The 20,302-nt window shown below is 33.8% G+C and overlaps 4 protein-coding genes and 1 pseudogene across 5 annotated transcripts; 2 read left to right on the top strand and 3 right to left on the bottom strand.

Annotated features, from left to right (window-relative positions):
- Positions 1–919: 919 nt before the first annotated feature.
- On the bottom strand, positions 920–2,138 carry LOC140987131 (heavy metal-associated isoprenylated plant protein 46-like). Its single transcript, XM_073455537.1, has 3 exons — positions 1,833–2,138; positions 1,642–1,720; positions 920–1,328 (listed from the first exon to the last, which is right to left on the bottom strand). The coding sequence occupies exons 1-3, from the start codon at positions 1,836–1,838 to the stop codon at positions 1,057–1,059; spliced, it is 357 nt and encodes a 118-aa protein (XP_073311638.1). The 5' UTR covers positions 1,839–2,138; the 3' UTR covers positions 920–1,056.
- A 1,296-nt stretch (positions 2,139–3,434) lies between these two features.
- On the bottom strand, positions 3,435–4,598 carry LOC140988273 (uncharacterized). The gene is made up of 3 exons (XM_073457292.1): positions 4,346–4,598; positions 3,870–3,935; positions 3,435–3,785 (listed from the first exon to the last, which is right to left on the bottom strand). Exons 1-3 carry the CDS (start codon positions 4,527–4,529, stop codon positions 3,490–3,492), a joined length of 546 nt encoding a protein of 181 aa, XP_073313393.1. The 5' UTR covers positions 4,530–4,598; the 3' UTR covers positions 3,435–3,489.
- Positions 4,599–7,361: 2,763 nt separating this feature from the next.
- LOC140988651 (conserved oligomeric Golgi complex subunit 5-like) lies at positions 7,362–12,332 on the bottom strand (annotated as a pseudogene).
- A 1,825-nt stretch (positions 12,333–14,157) lies between these two features.
- Positions 14,158–15,911, top strand: LOC140988487 (WRKY transcription factor 28-like). Its single transcript, XM_073457496.1, has 3 exons — positions 14,158–14,836; positions 15,496–15,639; positions 15,797–15,911. Exons 1-3 carry the CDS (start codon positions 14,307–14,309, stop codon positions 15,909–15,911), a joined length of 789 nt encoding a protein of 262 aa, XP_073313597.1. The 5' UTR covers positions 14,158–14,306.
- Positions 15,912–16,848: 937 nt separating this feature from the next.
- On the top strand, positions 16,849–19,554 carry LOC140987352 (WRKY transcription factor 71-like). 2 transcript variants are annotated; one of them, XM_073455816.1, is made up of 4 exons: positions 16,849–17,527; positions 18,190–18,330; positions 18,488–18,862; positions 19,008–19,554. In XM_073455816.1, exons 1-3 carry the CDS (start codon positions 16,998–17,000, stop codon positions 18,837–18,839), a joined length of 1,023 nt encoding a protein of 340 aa, XP_073311917.1. In that variant the 5' UTR covers positions 16,849–16,997; the 3' UTR covers positions 18,840–18,862; positions 19,008–19,554. The 2 variants fall into 2 exon arrangements, with proteins under 2 accessions (XP_073311917.1, XP_073311916.1); XM_073455815.1 differs by having other exon boundaries at positions 18,187–18,330.
- Positions 19,555–20,302: the final 748 nt, after the last annotated feature.

The raw sequence follows: 20,302 nt of genomic DNA, 5'->3' as shown, positions 1-20,302 counted from the left end.
AATATATTTAGACATAAGAATTGAAAATAAACTAAACAAATACTTTATTGACTTAGAATAATTAACTAAGAAAACTTCATTTACTACAATTTTACTAAACATGGATTCATTTTCTTAAATTAATAATCGAAATCGACCAATTATTTTATATAAGTTATTTGAGTTGAATGATAAATAGACGTTACAAATTTTAACTTAATTAACTTGAATAATGTATAGATATTACAGATACCTAACTTTTTTCTAACAGCTATATCTATTCATTTTTTTTATATTGTGATGTTTACTGAAATATTACTATTCTATCTAAAATAAGAAGAAAATTACCTCAACTCTAAAGTAATATATAGTGTCACAACAGTGTATCATGTATCATCATCACAACTGGTGATTCCAATTGAAACAATATAACTTCCAATTTAGTTATGATAACATTATATTAAAGATTATTTGTGGGAATATCTTGTTCACTCTTTTTTGACTCATTTGTGTCAAATTTTTTCATAATAATTTTATCTATATATCATTAGACTCTAAAAAATTTCATAATAATTTTATCTATTTATCCCTAGATTCTAGCATTTCTTTTGGCATGAAATAGAAATAGATATCATCATTGACTTTTTCAGAAAAATAAATCGAAAAATTATCATTGATGCTTTTTGTGAACTTCAGATAATATTTTTTATACTTTTATTATTATTAAAAAAATACTACTAAAAACTTTATATTTTATTAATAAAATCTTCAATTTTTTTTGTAGTTTGTATACATTTATGTCGTTTTAATAATTATTATTATTATTTACATTTGTATTTATATTATAAATAAAGTTGAAAACTTGTTTCTTGGGCTAATTGCATTTTGTTAGTTAAAACTTTTTTGGTCCTTATCTCATAATTAACTAGGACTAAAATGGTGTTACCACCGATTATGAGAATGCTCATTCTGCAAACTTCCACAACACTAGATAATCTTTCTTGTATTCGACAATGAAATGTTTGTAAATATTCCAGATAATCATATATATATATATATATATATATATTAAAAACGTCACATGATGTTGCAGAAGGGATCATGGCTTGGGCAATGAGTATGACAATTATAAGGTGGCGGCGCTGGCGGGTACCACACAGCCATCGGCAGCGGTTGTGGGTTTACGGCTTCAAACTTGGGCAGTTCTGTCTTGGCCTCGGTGACGCTCACCAGCTCTGCATGTGCTACCTTCTTCCTCAACAACCGCGTCAGCTCCGTTGCGTCCGTTCCATCTCCGACCACCTCCACCTGGTCCTTTCTCTGTCCTGTTATTGCCGCCGATTCAACACCTAAAACAGTACTCCAAATTTAGATATATATATATACTCAAAGAACTAAATTTTGATCATCAGCATGGAACTTTGTCCTTAAAACATTAGAACACATCGTTAATTATCTTTGAATTGAAAAAATTAAGTACAGTTGATATTTTAAAAATGTTTTATTTGATCAAATGATTAAATCAAACCTTTGAATTACGAAACAAAGAATTCAGATTAGATTTAGTTAATTCATACTTTTTTGAAACTGTATATCTTTGTAAAAAAAATCATCGTGTTAATTGAACAAAAACATAACGGAGGGAAAATGTTGTGTTTGTACCTGATAAGCTGACCGCAATTTTGAGGGCCTTGGAACGAGATTTCTTATCGTGCATCGACACCTTCACCACAATCTTTTGCTGCAAATTAATCAAATTATTACGAAATATTTCGTTAATCAATTCAAATACATAAAAACTCAAGAAATATATTTTTTTTAGTGTTCGATAAGATTATGTAATATATACATACCTTCATTGTATATATTGGCCACGAACATGCGAGGAGTATGCATTCGTTGAAGATGAACTAAAAGAGAGGATCAATTATATGTTCATATAATCATGATAGAAATTAATTATCACAAGTAAAGGCTCATTTTTAGAAAATTCAAAGAACCATAACATGCATGTATAAGATTTAATTACGCAAAATAATTGACAGATGCGACGCGACGTTTGCATGTCCTCTATGCATCACTTTACCATTCCACAACAACATATATTCTCCAATTTGAGAAATCGTGTTATGTGTCACAGAAATCCATAAATAACATTTGATGTGATAAATATTACAATGTTTTTCATTATAACAAAATTTTATTATCTATTATTCCAAATTTTGTTTTAAGAACTACAACTGCGTATTATAATAAATAATTCGAAAAAAGAAAATATAAATTAATCAATGAACATAAATTCGATTTATTCTACTGAGCATAATTGGTGTAAATATCAACACAATAATCGTGGTGAAACTCAATTTTCACTATTTTTTCGGTGATCCTACGTACCATGGTAATGTGATTCAAATGATCACCCCTTTACATTGTTCCATTGGACTTGTATTTTACCTCTATATAAAATGGGTAACTGCCGTATATTTGTCCAGCAATTGTTGTTCTATGATGAAAATAGCACATCAGTTTAGGCATTCGTCGATTTATATGTGCTGACTTTAAGTTGAAGCAACCGAGAAGTCCAATAGCCACTCTTATCTAATTGTTTAATGGAAAATGTTTTATGTATAAATTGAATAACAAAATATATTTAAAATTACAAAATTATTCATCCATTTTATTTTTTTAAAAAAAAACCTTTCAAACTAAGATAATTTTTTAATTTCAAATGCACTTTGTAACTTGTAACATAACTCTTGTTAAATTAAGGTTCGATCAACTAGCTCAAGTAAAAAAATTAGACTATGGACTTGGAGGAAAAAAAAGGGTAATGCAATTAATTGGTTATGTAATTCAATAAAGCATCAAAAAGGCTAATTAATTGTTTAATGATCCATTTTATCAATTAATGAGCAATTGTTGTAAATTAGAAAAATATGACCCTGCAGCTCTGAAACATCCCTCGTTAGATTTGTAGGATGTATGATTTGATAGAACCATAGAATGTTGCGATAGTTTGAATTTCACATACTTTCAGTATAATTAATAAATTAGGTCACCGGCCAACATTAACACGACTCTGCTTCAATTAGATTTGAGTAGGTCTCTTGTGAGACGGTATCACGAATCTTTATCTGTGAGACGGGTCAACCCTACCGATATTCACAATAAAAGTAATACTCTTGACATAAAAAGTAATATTTTTTATGGATATCCAAATAAGAGACCCGTCTCACAAAATACGACCAGTGAAACCGTCTCACACAAGTTTTTGCCATTAGATTTAGACGATTTCAGTTGCATAATTATTGAATATGATTATGTCTGATTTATGTATCTCTTTTAAAATCAAAATCTATACATATTGAATTCAATTCTACATAGTAACGAAGTAGATATATCAGTGGTTAGAATGAACTACATCAGCTATAATATAGTAATGGTGGTATTGTTGCTAAGGCAAACGATCCCATATTGATGCAAGTAAAAGTGAGTTCTCTGTACAATATATCAAGGAAAAAGTTGCACATAACCAGTTGCAATAGCTACACCTAATATAACAAGAGGTGGAAGGACAACAAAAGCACCTATGGTGGCGAAGAAGCCGGAGTCGTTCCTCTGAGACACTTGGTCCATATACGACTGCCTTCTGATGTTTCTCTTCTGTGATGTAGTCAAGAACTTTGGAGTCACTTTCTTAAGATTCTTACCTAACGGGATCGTAAAATCATCATCCCGTTCTCCAAACAAATTAGCGAGTTGTTCGCGTATTGTCGGTTTTGCCGAGCTGCCATCGCTCTCGTAACCTGGTCAATTATCAGATAAAGCTAGAATTGGAAGACGGTGTTAAAATATGTTCCCAATGTTTTATAAAGAAGGCAAACTAAAACCTTGTTCCGCACTAGAAGTGAGTTGTTCCAAGAGATCCAGCTGCATCCGAGCAGAGGTGGATGGCCCTTACATTTGAAATCATTGAATCAACAAAGATAATGTAGATATTTCAGCAGAATATTAGCAGTCTGTATATTTTAGCTACTTTGTCAACCAAAGACGATAATAATAGTTTAAAAGATGCATCTTCGCAACAACCTTCTTTTCCTCTTTTTTTCACCGTATAAAATATTTATGGTCTCATTAAATCGAATTCTATAATAAATTAAATTATACGCTAATTATCATCGTCTGACTATCATAGGGTAAATCAACAAACGAAATTTTACTCAATTAAACTTTCTACTCTCTTTATTGGTAACCTAGAAACTTCATTTCATAATTATCAGAACCAAACCATTTGAATTCAAATACTAAAGCCAGCATCAAATTTCTTCCGATCAAACGCAAATTCATATGCGACAGAAAAATTCACCAGAGTAAGTAGAGGGCTCATCCTCCGAAACTCTGCGCTCGGTTCCCTCAGAAAGAGCAGCCGCCTTCAAAGAGCCTGGAATCGCAGCGTCAATTGGCTTAATCCCATGTTTGAGCTTATGAATCTTGAAGGAAATTATTGGTCTTGGATGTAGAGATGAAGCAGAGCCAGAAATCAGGGCCATTAGAATGTTTCTGGTTCGAAAATGGCCTGCCAGTTTCCATTTTGAGTTGGCAAAATCGCAATTTTGTGAGTGACACCTCATTTCAAACAGCGGTCCAGAATGCATATATTAATATTAAATCGCTACATTTTAAGTACTACATGTGTAATTCGAATGTTTATTTCATTAATATATTTTAATAATTAGTATTATTATAGTATTTTTAGTTCAAAGAGATCTTTCAGCTTCTAGATTGTTTTCAACTGCTAATCATTTGATAAGTTACATACATGTCCAATTCATTCTATAGTAAGCACACGTATTTCTATGTAAAATATTAAGTGATTTGAGGATGTTGCAGTAAAGTAAGAAAGATAATTATGAAATTAAATATTTTGGTGTCTTCTAAGATAGGTCTCAAACTTAATAATATAATAATAATATAGATAAAAGAAAAAATTGAATTTTTATCTTTTATATTTTTTTCACTTTAAGATTTTTTGTTAAATTTTAAACTTAGTCATGTAATTTTTTATTTTTGATAATTTTAAATTTTTTCATCAGAAGTGTTGATGGGACGTGACACTCACACGTTAGCGTATCATCAACATCACATAAAAAATGACTAAAATTTAAAAAAATAAAGATATAAACTATAAAAATAATAAAAGAAACACATAAAAGACAAAAAAAAATAATCAATTTTTCGTAATTAAATTTAAAAAAAAAAAGAATAATTACATGAAGGAAGCTCGAAATTAGAAGTGGCAAAAGCGCATATTAATTACATAAAAAAAAGTGCATATTAACTACACATCATATTTAACCCACTCTGTTCACAATAATCAAGATCACAAACAGTACTTGAGAAAATAATAACCGCTTTCATTTAGGACATAACCCTTATTTTTTGGCCAACAAATATAGGATATAGCAACGATGAATATTTGCACTAATTGCTTCAGTTTTTACAAACATGTACACTATGATCAGAAACTTAATCACAAGCACCCTTACACACTTGATAATTACAATTATATGTACCATTTATGAATCAAACCAAGGTGGATAAATCATAATCATAAACACAGACCTCTTGTTGAATCATCCCATAATCACAACATGCATCACACGAGGAGATCGAGTCCATCTCCATCAAAAACGACTCTAAATCTCCATACTCCGGTGAGTACGTATCCACATTCTTTTGGCTGCCTAATTCTGAATCTTCTAACACATAGTTCAAAGATTCGTGAGGCCGCACCTGTAAATCAGGTGAACCCTCTAAAGGGGTGTTAAAACATGAAGAATCAAACGATAAATCGATGCTGAGTTCTTGATATGCATGGTCTTCAATCTGTATAGAGGGTAGAACTTGTCGAGATGGATGAGATGCAGATAGTGAAGGAACAGGAGACGTGTTTGTGTTTCCGGTAAGTTCTTGAACGAGATCCTTGAAGTTGTTAGAACTTGTGATGTAAACTTTAGGCCTCAAAATCTTGATCAAGTTATTTAGTGGTTGTTTCTTTTCATGCTTAGATATTTTCTCGGGAGATCGAGTTTTAGATCTTTTCCCCATTTTCTTTCTTTGAAACTGATGGAGGAAAAGTCTTGATTCTGCTGTTTGGCCTTGAAAATAACTCTGCCTCCTTGCTCGTGACTCAGGATAACTAGAGGTATTAATACGAAGAGGGATATATGTTTGAAGAAATTAAATAATGTTCTTAAGTTTGACGGAAAAGAATCAAAAGATGCCGAAAATAATATTTATTCCACGTTTTTTCTCCAACATTTACCTTGATCAATGTAAAATTTGTGACGCATCAAATGATATATGCCTAGATTTGTAATTATATGGATGTTGGTTTGCCATTTCTTTGGGGCTCTTTATACTTAATTAAGGTATTAGATAAACGAGCATAGATGCTACATGTCATCATATTTATAAATGTAATAAAATTAAACTTGTAAAAATATAAAATAACCATAAATAAAATTTTAAAACAAATGATATGAAAATCAGATAATGTAGATCAATGAAAAGATAATATTTAATGGGCGAGAGAATTAAATTTGGAATGAAGTATTTGATTTGAAGAATCAATATACGACTATTAAATTAATCTAAGATAAATTCATTCAAATAGATTTAAAATTCATTGATCTGAATCATTAGCTTGAAATACTTCCATCCACGCACACCCTTGAAAGAATTTCGTAAACCTCAATTGCAACAGCGAAGGCGGCACCGCTGAATTGTTTACTTAAGTCAATATTTTACGTATTAATTTCTTTCTTTTTCCTTCGAAAAGTTGGTGACTGGTGAGTTCAACATCACCCATCCGTATCTTGAATTTTGGTGCTGCCTGTGTTTTTTTTTTTTTCTAGTGTTAATTCAGCCTCTTCCATAATTACATTGTTCCACTTTTATTATAAGGCACCGAAGTATTATTATTATATATCTATTTTACACCACAGTTTTTCTTATATATAATTAATGGTACAAATTAGGGGTGTAAAAAATCATGACTTTTCTTAATCACGTTCATTTACCTACACAATTTGCATATAGCTAGCTACTCAAATAAGAATCAAGATTGTGATAGACCACAAAATTGTTGTGTTTATATGGTCTATATAGAGTAACTATATATCCTGCTTTTTGGAATATGCCAAATGGTTTAGGTTTTTCCCCCCAGAAGAAAATGGTAGAGATCTATAATTCAGTCAGAAACTGGAGCAAACATAAACAGGTAATAAGGCAGATTACCATTGCTTCAATATGTGCTCTTATAATCTTATAGGGCAACAAACAATACATGCACCCCAGAATAACAAATAAAGACACATCTATGAAATTGAATCAAACTTCTTTGTATTACGAAATTTCTCCAGCAAAAAAACAGGGATCATGTACAGGTTAATAGATTCAGAACATGTGTTTAACTGAGAATGCTGTTACAGAAAAAAGATTTGGAACTCGACTCATGTGATACAAAATCGTATAGTAGTAAGAGGAATTGGAAGACATTATGGAAATGGGAAATATAGTGTACCAGTAGCTAGCTGTATTTGGAGCCAAAACTGCTGGCTGCAAGATTCATGGACAAATTGCTTGCTTCAATTCAATATTTGCCAAAATTATGATTCATTTCCGGTTAATGATGACCCAATTTTCAGCATAACAGGATAGACAGGGCTGAACTCCTTATCTCCTCGTGCCCTTACCTTTGCAGCATAATCGTCTAAAGATGCTTTTATCTCTTTCCATATCTGATCATCCCCTTGTGAGTCCATCCACAATGAATACCGAATAGGTGTAAGCTTGTTCCTTTGTAGAGGTGACTGTAAATCTTCAGGGCCTCGTGAATACAGATGGTGAAGTATGACACTTGAGGGAAGATCTTGCAGGAGTGGTGAAGAACTGAGCTGAGATGTTCCCAGGAAAATAACAGGGCGAAATGCTCGAAGGGCGCGATATGGAGCACCAAGTTGTTCCACTGGAAACAAGTTTTGGCCAACTGCTAATTCAATTTCAGCCATGTCTCTCGCCATTCTCAGCTTTCCTGATTCAGATAATGGCCTAACAAGAGATGCTTGCCTAATAAAAAAATATCAAAACTCTCGATACAGTGCTTCTTACAAGCCTCGTGCATATAGTTTCTGTGCCACGGGAAATAGCTCCTGATGAAGGCAAAAGTCTGGACAAAATTTAAGTCCGAAAGAGAACAGTACTTTTTTGCAACTCTTCCATGTAAGGAGATGCATTGTTGTCGATAGCAGCATCTATGCCAAGAGTGGCAAAATTCTGTTCATGAATCTGCAAGATGCAAGATTCAAGACGCTCGAGCATGGCTTGAAATAAGGAGGCCACTGAATCGCCAGCAACTTCATACAATGTACCAAGAGCAACAGACAAGACATCCACAGCAACAGTTGGCAACCCTGAAACCGTGTGTGTATGGATATCTTGCAGATGTTGACACAATATGAAGTTCTTGAGTTGCAATGGAGTTGCAGGACCAGTGACTTGGTGTGCTTCAGGGCCTGTTGATATCTGCAATAACAAAAGTAACTGTTCGATTAAAAGCTGAATCAGAAGCACTAAGTGTGTCATCAGAACAGAAAAGGATCAAACAGGTAGTTTGATTAACAGAACCAAAAATTCAGAAATTCAAAATGCCCAGGAATAAAGCAAGTTTAAACAGTGAATCATTCCAACAAATGCTCGTTTCAAATCAAACTGGACCAATAGTTTTTATTACTCTAGGATGTCAACACACTGCATAACCAAAAATATGACAATCAAATTTTAATCAATTAACTCATTTGCTCTCTTTTTATGAACATCAACTACACAATTTCTGGACATTGAACAAGAACCCAGAAAAGTATATAACCGCCTTTGGAGATATTTTATAGCTCAAATACCGACATGACCAAGATCTTGTGTTTCTCATCCAACAGTAACGACAACAGCATTGTCAACAAATCAACACATAGATGGCTTTTCGCAAATTAACAAGTTCTCACGACATAAAAGAAACCCTGTAATGGATGTGATCTTTTATTTTAACATATTTTAAGGTTTACAACCAAAACACTCAATTATGAGTGGATTGCATCCACCATATAATACTTTACAAACAATTTTACATAAGATTTTTCATGTATTTTGAGTTAATAATAGAATAATAATATCATTTCAATAATTTAGATGCAATGTAAAAGAGCGCCTGATTGATCTTTAGACTTAGAAGCACAAGTAATTTACATGTTAAGTTTCTTAAGTAATAATGGCAAATAAATAAAAACATGGTTTAATGTTTCAGTGTCAACTGACAACAGTTTGCCTTGCCCAGACAGGTGTAACAATGGCCTAGTGATTTGGCGCTACATGTGGAAAGCAGATATCATGTTGAATATTCCGTGATTGACAAGCAGATGGATTTTATATTTCAGACTGTAGGCTTCGAGAAGAAACCGGCAAAGAAAAATCCAAAATGGTCTTGAACACGAGAACTTTGATCAAACTTAGGAATATGGAAAATAAGTCCAAAAGTCAGATAGTAATTAGTGTAAATCTCGTAAATCCTAGAGCGAGCAAAAAAGGATGACTTATACCTGGTGTTCAGATCTTTCTGCAAGTAGAAGCAATGCTGTGCTGATTTCATGCAAAACAAGAAGAGTCAAGCGAGCATTCATCTGCACAGCTTCAATTTCTTCTTGAATGCATGACAAAATCCTCAATATATGTACTTTGGAGGGAATACTTCCACGGCTTGGCATTGGGAATACAGAATTTACAAGATCCGACAGCCGACTTAAGCAAAGTGATAAAAAAGTTGTCTCAAAAATCTCAACGGCAGCTATCATTTGTTCCTTTCCTTCTGAACTGAGAGCTGGTGGAACTCCTTTGACATCTGTGTCACGTGAAATTCTTTCAACGAGGTTCTCTATCATCATCAAAAGCTTCGGATACCCAACAGTAAATATTTCTTTGACAAAACTTGATGTGGTGAAAACAGACTTCATTTGATTAGTAAAAGACTTTACTAAAGCATCCCAAACACGATCCGTCAACATTGGATCCCCCTCCTGAAAAAGCCCAAGAAAACGTAAGTGGCTACCTTTAACCGCATCCAATGTCTATCATTTTATGTATAAAAAAAAGAACAAAGAGAAAGAGAGAGAGATCAACAATTAATAACAAAACTCCAAACCAGAATAAAAGAGAATACTAATTATATTCTGTAAATGACAAAAAGATTTATAAAGAAAATTATCGATCATTACAAGAAGAATGGGCCCTTAGCAGAAAATATTCATAACAGAACATCTTTCCTCTCCCATAGCCTTGGCTAGCAGAAACTGTAATAAAATTCAAAACTACTAAAATAACTAATCCCGCCCACATTTTTGTTCTTGACACGTACAAAATAACTAACCCCATTTGAATCTAGCCTGCTATTACCCAAAAGACCAAGCCCACTGTTACCCATAAGCCCAACCCAGTAACATCTACTAGTGGTACTGGGACTATAACTGGGAGGTTTTAGGCTCGAAGTTTACTCCATCATCTCATTGAGCAAATGTGTTAAATCTAAGAAAGAAAACAAAACACTTAGGCATCACGCAACAGCATCAGGATGTTGCCCAGCTTAGAGAAAAAATGAACCACGATTCAGCTGTCCAATTTTTGAGGCTCAGATAAGTTGTAAATCTCAAATCAACTCTAATGAAAATACTCCACACATAATTCCAAAAAATTAAAAAAACCACTTGATCAGATGGTAAACTGAGGCAAAATACAATTGACTAGCAATCACCCACCCAATTGTCAGAAAAACAGAGCATTATGGAAAGAGAAAGAAATACTAATTTAGCACCAAAAGAAAGTGGAGAGAAGCATAAAGTTTTGCCGACTGAATTTAATAATTTTCGGACGGTGACGATAAACTCAAACCGATTCTTCAATAAAAAAAATGCTATTAATACTGCCATGCATCATAAGATCGCAAACATGACACTTGACACATACCTAGCTATTGGAGATTAACACGAGTATCTTAACACCTGTGAGCACAAATACAACTTCTAAGACTGCACATTTCTTCTCAGACAAGTGTTGATTTCTCTTGCAATTGCAATGATGAAAGTATCTTACAATATCAAAAGCGCTTCCTTTGCTTTTGCTCCACCCCCAATCTGTGGTGTCCCATGTCTTTGTACCCCACTAGGCCCCCCAGCACCATAACCCCCTCCTCCTCCAGAAATTGCCTTCCTATCAAGCGCGTTACTCACACTCTTCACCCCCGTTTGCTTATACTTGCTCACCAACCCATCCACCGCCCCCCTCAACTCTCCCATGTTATAAAACACCTGCAAACCCAATCCCACTTCCGGTTGATTCAAACTCTCGAGTCCCTTTTCCAATACACCCATTGCAACTCCGCGTCCACTATATCAATCCCCGATAAATGGGACTCGTTGTAAGGGTCAAAATCTCAAAATGCAGCTGAGCTGCGTTGGCAAGATCCCATTTCGATGCATCGAGCAGAGAATCGACAGCATTTCTTAGCTTCTGGATTTGCCTCGAGTGCGAAGATTGAACTGAAGAAGCAAAGAGGTAGAATGAAGATTGTTAAGCTGATGGGTATGGGTGTAAATAACGCGGGGGGGATCGGAGAGCTCGGAGCGAGCGCGGCGGAGGGAGGATTGAAGAGAAGAAAGAGATGATCGTAAGGTGGAAAGAGAGGATTCAGCAGCTTTAAAGGAGGAAAGCTGGTTGAGCAGGTCGTGGTGACGGGACAGGACTTCGTGACGTAACTGGGTGTCAAGTAGGCGGACGCCATCCTGGAGTTTTTCGATTCTTGAGGCGGCAGAGCCGGATGAGAGGGCGGAGGAGGAGAATCGAGCGGGGTTGAAGTCTGGGGAGAGGAAGGCGGAGAAGATTGGATCAGAAGAAAAAGAATTTAGGGGGGATGTAGGTGGGGAGAGGGGCATAGGGGTGTGGACACCGCCGGCGGTCGGAGTATTTTTGAAGGTGGAGAGGCGTTGGAGTGGGGACCTGGGGATTGCTGTAGACGCCATTGATGTCCGGTTGGCGTGCTACGTCGTCGTTTCCTCCCATGTTTCAGCTTCGATCCGAGGAGAAGTACCGGAGCAGCTATTGCTTATCGGTTGTACCGAAATAATTGTACAATACACAAAGCATGATGTAAACCATACGCATGCATAGAATAGAATGGGGATGACAAACGGCAACGGGTTCAGCAATAACCCATAAATTCATTCTATTCGGGTAAACTACATGGATATGGGTCTGCCCGTTTCTTTGTTGACAGCATTGTTGGCATAAAGGACTAATTGATATATTTGCTGGTCGAGGCTAATATTTATAATCGAGCCTGGACCGCTTGCCGTTTTTAACAAACTATAACTATTTGTGTAATTTTAATTTTTTAAACCGTAAAAAGGTTCAAACTCTACGTATTGATCGTTCTCTAGCATATATATAAAGAGTATGTCTCATGTGAGACCGTCTCACGGATCTTAATCCGTATGGGTCAACCCTACCCATATTCACAATAAAAAGTAATACTCTTAGCATAAAAATTAATACTTTTTTATGGATAACCCAAACAAGAGATATGTCTCACAAATACGACCCGTGAGACCGTCTCATACAAGTTTTTGCCTAATATAAATTATTGATGCAATAAGAATCTCGAGATATTTTGATGGAAGAGAATCGAATTCTCTATCAATAATTACTTTAGTAGATATTGGCACTTAATTAAGCCGTTGAAAGCAAAGGTGTTAGGTGTAGCTCACAGAAATTTGGCGCAAAGATCGGTCAAACGTCTTCTCAAACTCTGTGAGATTAAACAACTTTTTAATTTATTATTTTACTAGCTTGATTGATTGATCATTACTTGATATCACCAATAAAAGTCCTAAGTCCTGAGTATTTATTCCCATGTCTCCTATAAATGACACCCACCTCCCCCCTCTTCTTCTTGATTATTTTTAATATTCTCGTGTAAACAAAAATTACATAATAAGTCCTGAGTATTTATTCCAATGAAAATTGATTTTATACATTTTTTTATATATTATTATGTAATTTTTGTTTACACGAGAATATTAAAAATAATCAAGAAGAAGAGGGGGGAGGTGGGTGTCATTTATAGGAGACATGTTTCATAGTTGCTTCTGACTTTTTGTCGTCGTTATTTTCAACGGCACACATTGTTTCTCATTCAAAAGTTCATATAATGAACGTTACGTTACACATCAGACATACATAATCATTTCATATTACTTGATTTTGAATTTCGATACCAAAATTATTTAGAAAGTCAATTTGAAAACATAGATATTATAAAGTTAACTAATACACACACACACACTCTAACATATATACAAACCAATTATGCTAATTTAGAAACCAAGTCCTAAATTTTTATAAGAACAATGACTTAATTATAACTTAAAATTTTAGATTAACAAAATTTATGTTTTTTTTAATTGTATCCATCAATTTAATAAGTTTTGTCGTGGTTTGCATGAGTAGGTTTAAATTTTGACCATGAAAAAGATTTCTTTTGCACCAATTGGTTAAGAAAATTCAAGTGACTTGTTATAACTTTGACTTACGGAAGGAATTAAGCACGCAACAAAAAATTAGTCTCGCTCTGTAAATTCTTGATAACATTGTTTGGCATGAATTTAAAGATCAAAGTCTAAAACATTTTCTGCTTGTATATCATTTTTGTCCAATTTTATAAAAGATGAAATTAAATTTGAGCCGATTGTGATTTCTACATGAGGAGGCCAGGCAAAATGTTAACATTTTTAAAAAGTAAAGTAAATAAACGTAATTAATTATATGTATACTCGATCGCTGATTTTGAGTCGATTTTTTTAACCTTTTGGCCGGTAATCAAATTAACTTGAAGAAACTTTCAACCTTCAAACATGGAACTCCCTCTTTAATGCAATAGTACTAATTAATAATAAACATATATAGCAATCAACGTCACTTTTCACCATCTCTTAATCTGCACCAAGAAAAATAAATAAAATCCAAGAATCATATTTTAGAGAAATATAATTTATAATTTTTTACTCCGAAAAGAATGAGCGTGTTTCTTGTTGTTATTCCATCGCTACAAAAAGGAGAGAAGAGAGGAAAAAAGGGTAAGCCAAAAAGGTTAAACCAAAGTTATCTCTATAGCACACAATGAAATCAAACAAACGTCTTTTCTGCAACCCTTCCAAGAACAATAATTGATGCTCCATCAAACCTTCTCTTCTCTCCATTCACATCTGGATCAACAAGCTGTTTTCTCTGATCCATCCATGTCTCATGAAAATAACATGAATTCTCTGCAAAAATATCCTTTTCATGACAGCTATCAAAACATGGGTTCTGAAGGGTTTTCGTTTCCTTTTGTTTCTGATCAAAGTGATTTCGACCCTTTTGAGCACAACCAGCTGCCGAAGTATGAGCAAAACCCTAATCGATTCGATCCGTTCCAAATGACTTTCGCAGGCTGCTTGCATGATGCAACAGAGTACAACGCTGTATCAAGTGCTTTCGACTTGTCTTGTTCGTCATCTGATCATGCAGTTTATAATTCTGTGAATAACTATTTGTCCAATCAGAATGTTGTTTCTGCTGCCGAATATCCTTTGTCGACAAATTCTTCGGTATCGGTTTCTTCCTCAGAGGCTGGAGCAGAAGAAGGTTCTTCAAGAAGCAAGACGAAAGTTCTGCGTCCCAAAGTTTGTGAAGATGGGGATGTGAAGTCGAAAAAAGAGTAGGTTTATTTCATTTTATTTCTTTCTTTCTTTGTTTTAACTTTTTTCCCGTTTTTGTTAAGTTGAATTATGGCTCACTTAGTAACATTAAGTACTTGGAAAAGTGGGTTTTTTATTTTATTTTCCTCTCTTTTTAGGAACTTAGATTTTGACATTTGAAAAGTTGTCTTTAATTGATGCATTATTATGTACTTCCGTGTACAAAATTAGACGAACTTAATTATCCTACTTGGATGAATTTAATCAGCTAAATTTCAAAGATGAAGAAACCAGAGAAGATGTATTTACTTCTATCTTGAATTCGTAAATATGTTTGCATTTTCCATTTGGGGAAGTATTAACTCGTCATATTCAATATTTCAAGGAGCTTTGAAAATAATGGTACTCCAAATTTAATGATTGTAAATAAGGAAATATAGAAAGTGTATAACTTGTATATTTGCACCAGCTGTGTTCTTTCCGACTTTTTTTGAAACAAATAAAGAAAATTGTCACCTCCATTGTTTTCTCGGTTTGAGTCAATTCTATCAATGACACATGATGATCGACAAAGTAACCATCGTTATCCAGCACGACATTTTTTGGTTTTGATTGGTGATCATGGTATTTATTATCTGGTGCAAAACACTATCAATAATTTCTTGTGATATTATTTTAGCAGCAAAGCAAAAAACAAGAAGGAGAAAAGGCCAAAAGAAGCACGCGTTGCCTTCATGACTAAAAGCGAGATAGATATTCTTGAAGATGGATATAGATGGAGAAAATATGGACAAAAAGCAGTAAAAAATAGCCCCTTTCCAAGGTCTGTGTCTGAAAGAACCAAATCGAAATGCCAACATTTCAGTAAAGTATTCGCAGAATTTTTTTTAAAAATAATTTATTAAACATGGTTTTCTTGTATTACTTATCACAAATTCACTGATAAACTCTGAATTCATAATCGGCCTTTTGCATTTCAGGAGTTACTACAGATGCACCAGCAAAAAGTGCGGCGTGAAGAAACGTGTGGAGAGATCATTTGAGGATCCTTTGGTGGTGATCACAACCTATGAGGGCCAACACAACNTTTCATAGTTGCTTCTGACTTTTTGTCGTCGTTATTTTCAACGGCACACATTGTTTCTCATTCAAAAGTTCATATAATGAACGTTACGTTACACATCAGACATACATAATCATTTCATATTACTTGATTTTGAATTTCGATACCAAAATTATTTAGAAAGTCAATTTGAAAACATAGATATTATAAAGTTAACTAATACACACACACACACTCTAACATATATACAAACCAATTATGCTAATTTAGAAACCAAGTCCTAAATTTTTATAAGAACAATGACTTAATTATAACTTAAAATTTTAGATTAACAAAATTTATGTTTTTTTTAATTGTATCCATCAATTTAATAAGTTTTGTCGTGGTTTGCATGAGTAGGTTTAAATTTTGACCATGAAAAAGATTTCTTTTGCACCAATTGGTTAAGAAAATTCAAGTGACTTGTTATAACTTTGACTTACGGAAGGAATTAAGCACGCAACAAAAAATTAGTCTCGCTCTGTAAATTCTTGATAACATTGTTTGGCATGAATTTAAAGATCAAAGTCTAAAACATTTTCTGCTTGTATATCATTTTTGTCCAATTTTATAAAAGATGAAATTAAATTTGAGCCGATTGTGATTTCTACATGAGGAGGCCAGGCAAAATGTTAACATTTTTAAAAAGTAAAGTAAATAAACGTAATTAATTATATGTATACTCGATCGCTGATTTTGAGTCGATTTTTTTAACCTTTTGGCCGGTAATCAAATTAACTTGAAGAAACTTTCAACCTTCAAACATGGAACTCCCTCTTTAATGCAATAGTACTAATTAATAATAAACATATATAGCAATCAACGTCACTTTTCACCATCTCTTAATCTGCACCAAGAAAAATAAATAAAATCCAAGAATCATATTTTAGAGAAATATAATTTATAATTTTTTACTCCGAAAAGAATGAGCGTGTTTCTTGTTGTTATTCCATCGCTACAAAAAGGAGAGAAGAGAGGAAAAAAGGGTAAGCCAAAAAGGTTAAACCAAAGTTATCTCTATAGCACACAATGAAATCAAACAAACGTCTTTTCTGCAACCCTTCCAAGAACAATAATTGATGCTCCATCAAACCTTCTCTTCTCTCCATTCACATCTGGATCAACAAGCTGTTTTCTCTGATCCATCCATGTCTCATGAAAATAACATGAATTCTCTGCAAAAATATCCTTTTCATGACAGCTATCAAAACATGGGTTCTGAAGGGTTTTCGTTTCCTTTTGTTTCTGATCAAAGTGATTTCGACCCTTTTGAGCACAACCAGCTGCCGAAGTATGAGCAAAACCCTAATCGATTCGATCCGTTCCAAATGACTTTCGCAGGCTGCTTGCATGATGCAACAGAGTACAACGCTGTATCAAGTGCTTTCGACTTGTCTTGTTCGTCATCTGATCATGCAGTTTATAATTCTGTGAATAACTATTTGTCCAATCAGAATGTTGTTTCTGCTGCCGAATATCCTTTGTCGACAAATTCTTCGGTATCGGTTTCTTCCTCAGAGGCTGGAGCAGAAGAAGGTTCTTCAAGAAGCAAGACGAAAGTTCTGCGTCCCAAAGTTTGTGAAGATGGGGATGTGAAGTCGAAAAAAGAGTAGGTTTATTTCATTTTATTTCTTTCTTTCTTTGTTTTAACTTTTTTCCCGTTTTTGTTAAGTTGAATTATGGCTCACTTAGTAACATTAAGTACTTGGAAAAGTGGGTTTTTTATTTTATTTTCCTCTCTTTTTAGGAACTTAGATTTTGACATTTGAAAAGTTGTCTTTAATTGATGCATTATTATGTACTTCCGTGTACAAAATTAGACGAACTTAATTATCCTACTTGGATGAATTTAATCAGCTAAATTTCAAAGATGAAGAAACCAGAGAAGATGTATTTACTTCTATCTTGAATTCGTAAATATGTTTGCATTTTCCATTTGGGGAAGTATTAACTCGTCATATTCAATATTTCAAGGAGCTTTGAAAATAATGGTACTCCAAATTTAATGATTGTAAATAAGGAAATATAGAAAGTGTATAACTTGTATATTTGCACCAGCTGTGTTCTTTCCGACTTTTTTTGAAACAAATAAAGAAAATTGTCACCTCCATTGTTTTCTCGGTTTGAGTCAATTCTATCAATGACACATGATGATCGACAAAGTAACCATCGTTATCCAGCACGACATTTTTTGGTTTTGATTGGTGATCATGGTATTTATTATCTGGTGCAAAACACTATCAATAATTTCTTGTGATATTATTTTAGCAGCAAAGCAAAAAACAAGAAGGAGAAAAGGCCAAAAGAAGCACGCGTTGCCTTCATGACTAAAAGCGAGATAGATATTCTTGAAGATGGATATAGATGGAGAAAATATGGACAAAAAGCAGTAAAAAATAGCCCCTTTCCAAGGTCTGTGTCTGAAAGAACCAAATCGAAATGCCAACATTTCAGTAAAGTATTCGCAGAATTTTTTTTAAAAATAATTTATTAAACATGGTTTTCTTGTATTACTTATCACAAATTCACTGATAAACTCTGAATTCATAATCGGCCTTTTGCATTTCAGGAGTTACTACAGATGCACCAGCAAAAAGTGCGGCGTGAAGAAACGTGTGGAGAGATCATTTGAGGATCCTTTGGTGGTGATCACAACCTATGAGGGCCAACACAACCACCACAGCCCCGACACTCTCCGTGGCAATGCCGCCATCGCTGTGTTGCCCCCTTCTCTACTATCTCCGCCACTACCAATGACACTTCCAAGCTTCACTCATGGCTTCAATTCTCCCACCATCAATCACCAACACCAACAAGTTCCCAACTATTACACACATTTTATGGACCCACAACACCAGCAGCAGCAGCCGCAAGTTCCTGACGTTCAATACGCATTTTCGGACAAGATATTTCAACTGTAGTACATAAACCTCATCCCTGAATGGTAATCAACGTTTTAAATCCAACCATATTTCTAGTATGTACTATCTTACAAAAAATATTGTCCTTGGATTACTTAGAGACCAGATTATCACATAAAACACTTATTCTCATGTCCGAATCCAAATTTCGCCTTATGTATTCAACAGGGTTGTATATACTTCAAGACTTCGAAAACAACAGGTTTTCGGAAAGCCCTTAATTTATCTTGGTGACAATTAAGAATCAGAGGCAGTTACATCACTCGTGTAAGAAGCTCTATGATTGATCAAAGCTTTATAGGTTTCAGATTTAGGACATCATTTAGGTTATTCATCTAAACAAGAAACAAGATTTCCTGAACTGAAGCACTGAAGATCAACTTCCAACTGAATTTCAAGTTTGATCCAGGTAGTACTTCTTACTTGACTTTTAAGGGTTCTAAGAAATATTACAACCTTATCTAAAAGGTTATCGTTTGAGTCGGGAGAAGTCTAAAGTTTATCATCTCGGAACACAATTCTCCCTGTCAAGTGATTTTCAATATTGTTTTTCTTAACTGCAGTGTGTACCGATTATATATATGTCATCTTTTAAGGATTCCGTGTCTTTCTTATTAAACCTAAAATGTCATGTACGGAATGTAAACTGTTTGATTTGTATCAAAAAATGTAATTTTTAGTCTAACATTTTGCAGTTGTTATTGCCACATTCCCACATGTATGTTTCTTTTAAGGCTAGAGAAGACTTGGGACGAGAAGTATCTTTAGATACATTTACCTTCATTATAAGTGAATAAAATTAAAGAAATTAAAAACAAAAAAAGTAGAATAAGTATTTTAATCATATACTGTAGTTGGCTAAAACTAAGGATTGCACAAACACAATATACCAAGTGGTAGTTGCTGTCTCAATTATTCAAGCACGGATTCTTCTACTTTCAAATGACTTCAAAATAATAGCTTTGATCTATAAATTTGTAGTTTTGCTTTTGCAAATAGATTTTGATTAATTAATATATCCATTTATATATAAAAACAATTAATCATAGATATAAAATTGCATGTTTTGTGACGAATAAATATATATATAATTTAATCACAAAACAGTTATTTATATGATTTATTTATAAAAACATCCTTCAAATTATTGGCAAAATTTTATTTTTTTGGTTTCTCCATTAATTATCTGATGAAATCATTGCCGTGTATATATATATTTTTTTATATTGACAAGTGGAATAATAATTATGGTGATACTGATCTATATATTCCTTCTGCCTCGTGCTTTCATTATTTTGAAAGATGATAGTATATAATTTTGGTAAAAGAACACTGGCAAATATAATGTAAGGATCGAGAGCATGACATTGTTGACCTTAGTTTCTGCAAACAATCAATTTGAAAGCATACGTATATGTATTGGCATCTCTTTATTGAGGAGTCATGTTGTCAATATATAGGGT

Source organism: Primulina huaijiensis, chromosome 11 (genome assembly GCF_012295235.1).
Source record: "Primulina huaijiensis isolate GDHJ02 chromosome 11, ASM1229523v2, whole genome shotgun sequence".
NCBI lineage: Eukaryota > Viridiplantae > Streptophyta > Magnoliopsida > Lamiales > Gesneriaceae > Primulina > Primulina huaijiensis.
The sequence above is the reverse complement of the archived record's forward strand: the minus strand, read 5'-3'. Positions and strand labels throughout refer to the sequence as shown.

Bases quoted from the DNA above. Each gene is read 5' to 3' on its own strand.
- LOC140987131 (XM_073455537.1), bottom strand. The intron at 1,329-1,641 runs GTACAAACACAA...GTACTGTTTTAG, and splicing joins AATTGCGGTCAGCTTATCAG to GTGTTGAATCGGCGGCAATA.
- LOC140988273 (XM_073457292.1), bottom strand. From the start codon at position 4,529: ATGGCCCTGATTTCTGGCTCTGCTTCATCTCTACATCCAAGACCAATA. The intron at 3,936-4,345 runs GTGAATTTTTCT...TTCAAATGTAAG, and splicing joins TGAGCCCTCTACTTACTCTG to GGCCATCCACCTCTGCTCGG. The intron at 3,786-3,869 runs GTTTTAGTTTGC...ATAATTGACCAG, and splicing joins CACTTCTAGTGCGGAACAAG to GTTACGAGAGCGATGGCAGC.
- LOC140987352 (XM_073455815.1), top strand. From the start codon at position 16,998: ATGCTCCATCAAACCTTCTCTTCTCTCCATTCACATCTGGATCAACAA. The intron at 17,528-18,186 runs GTAGGTTTATTT...ATATTATTTTAG, and splicing joins GATGTGAAGTCGAAAAAAGA to CAGCAAAGCAAAAAACAAGA. The intron at 18,331-18,487 runs GTCTGTGTCTGA...TTTGCATTTCAG, and splicing joins AAAAATAGCCCCTTTCCAAG to GAGTTACTACAGATGCACCA.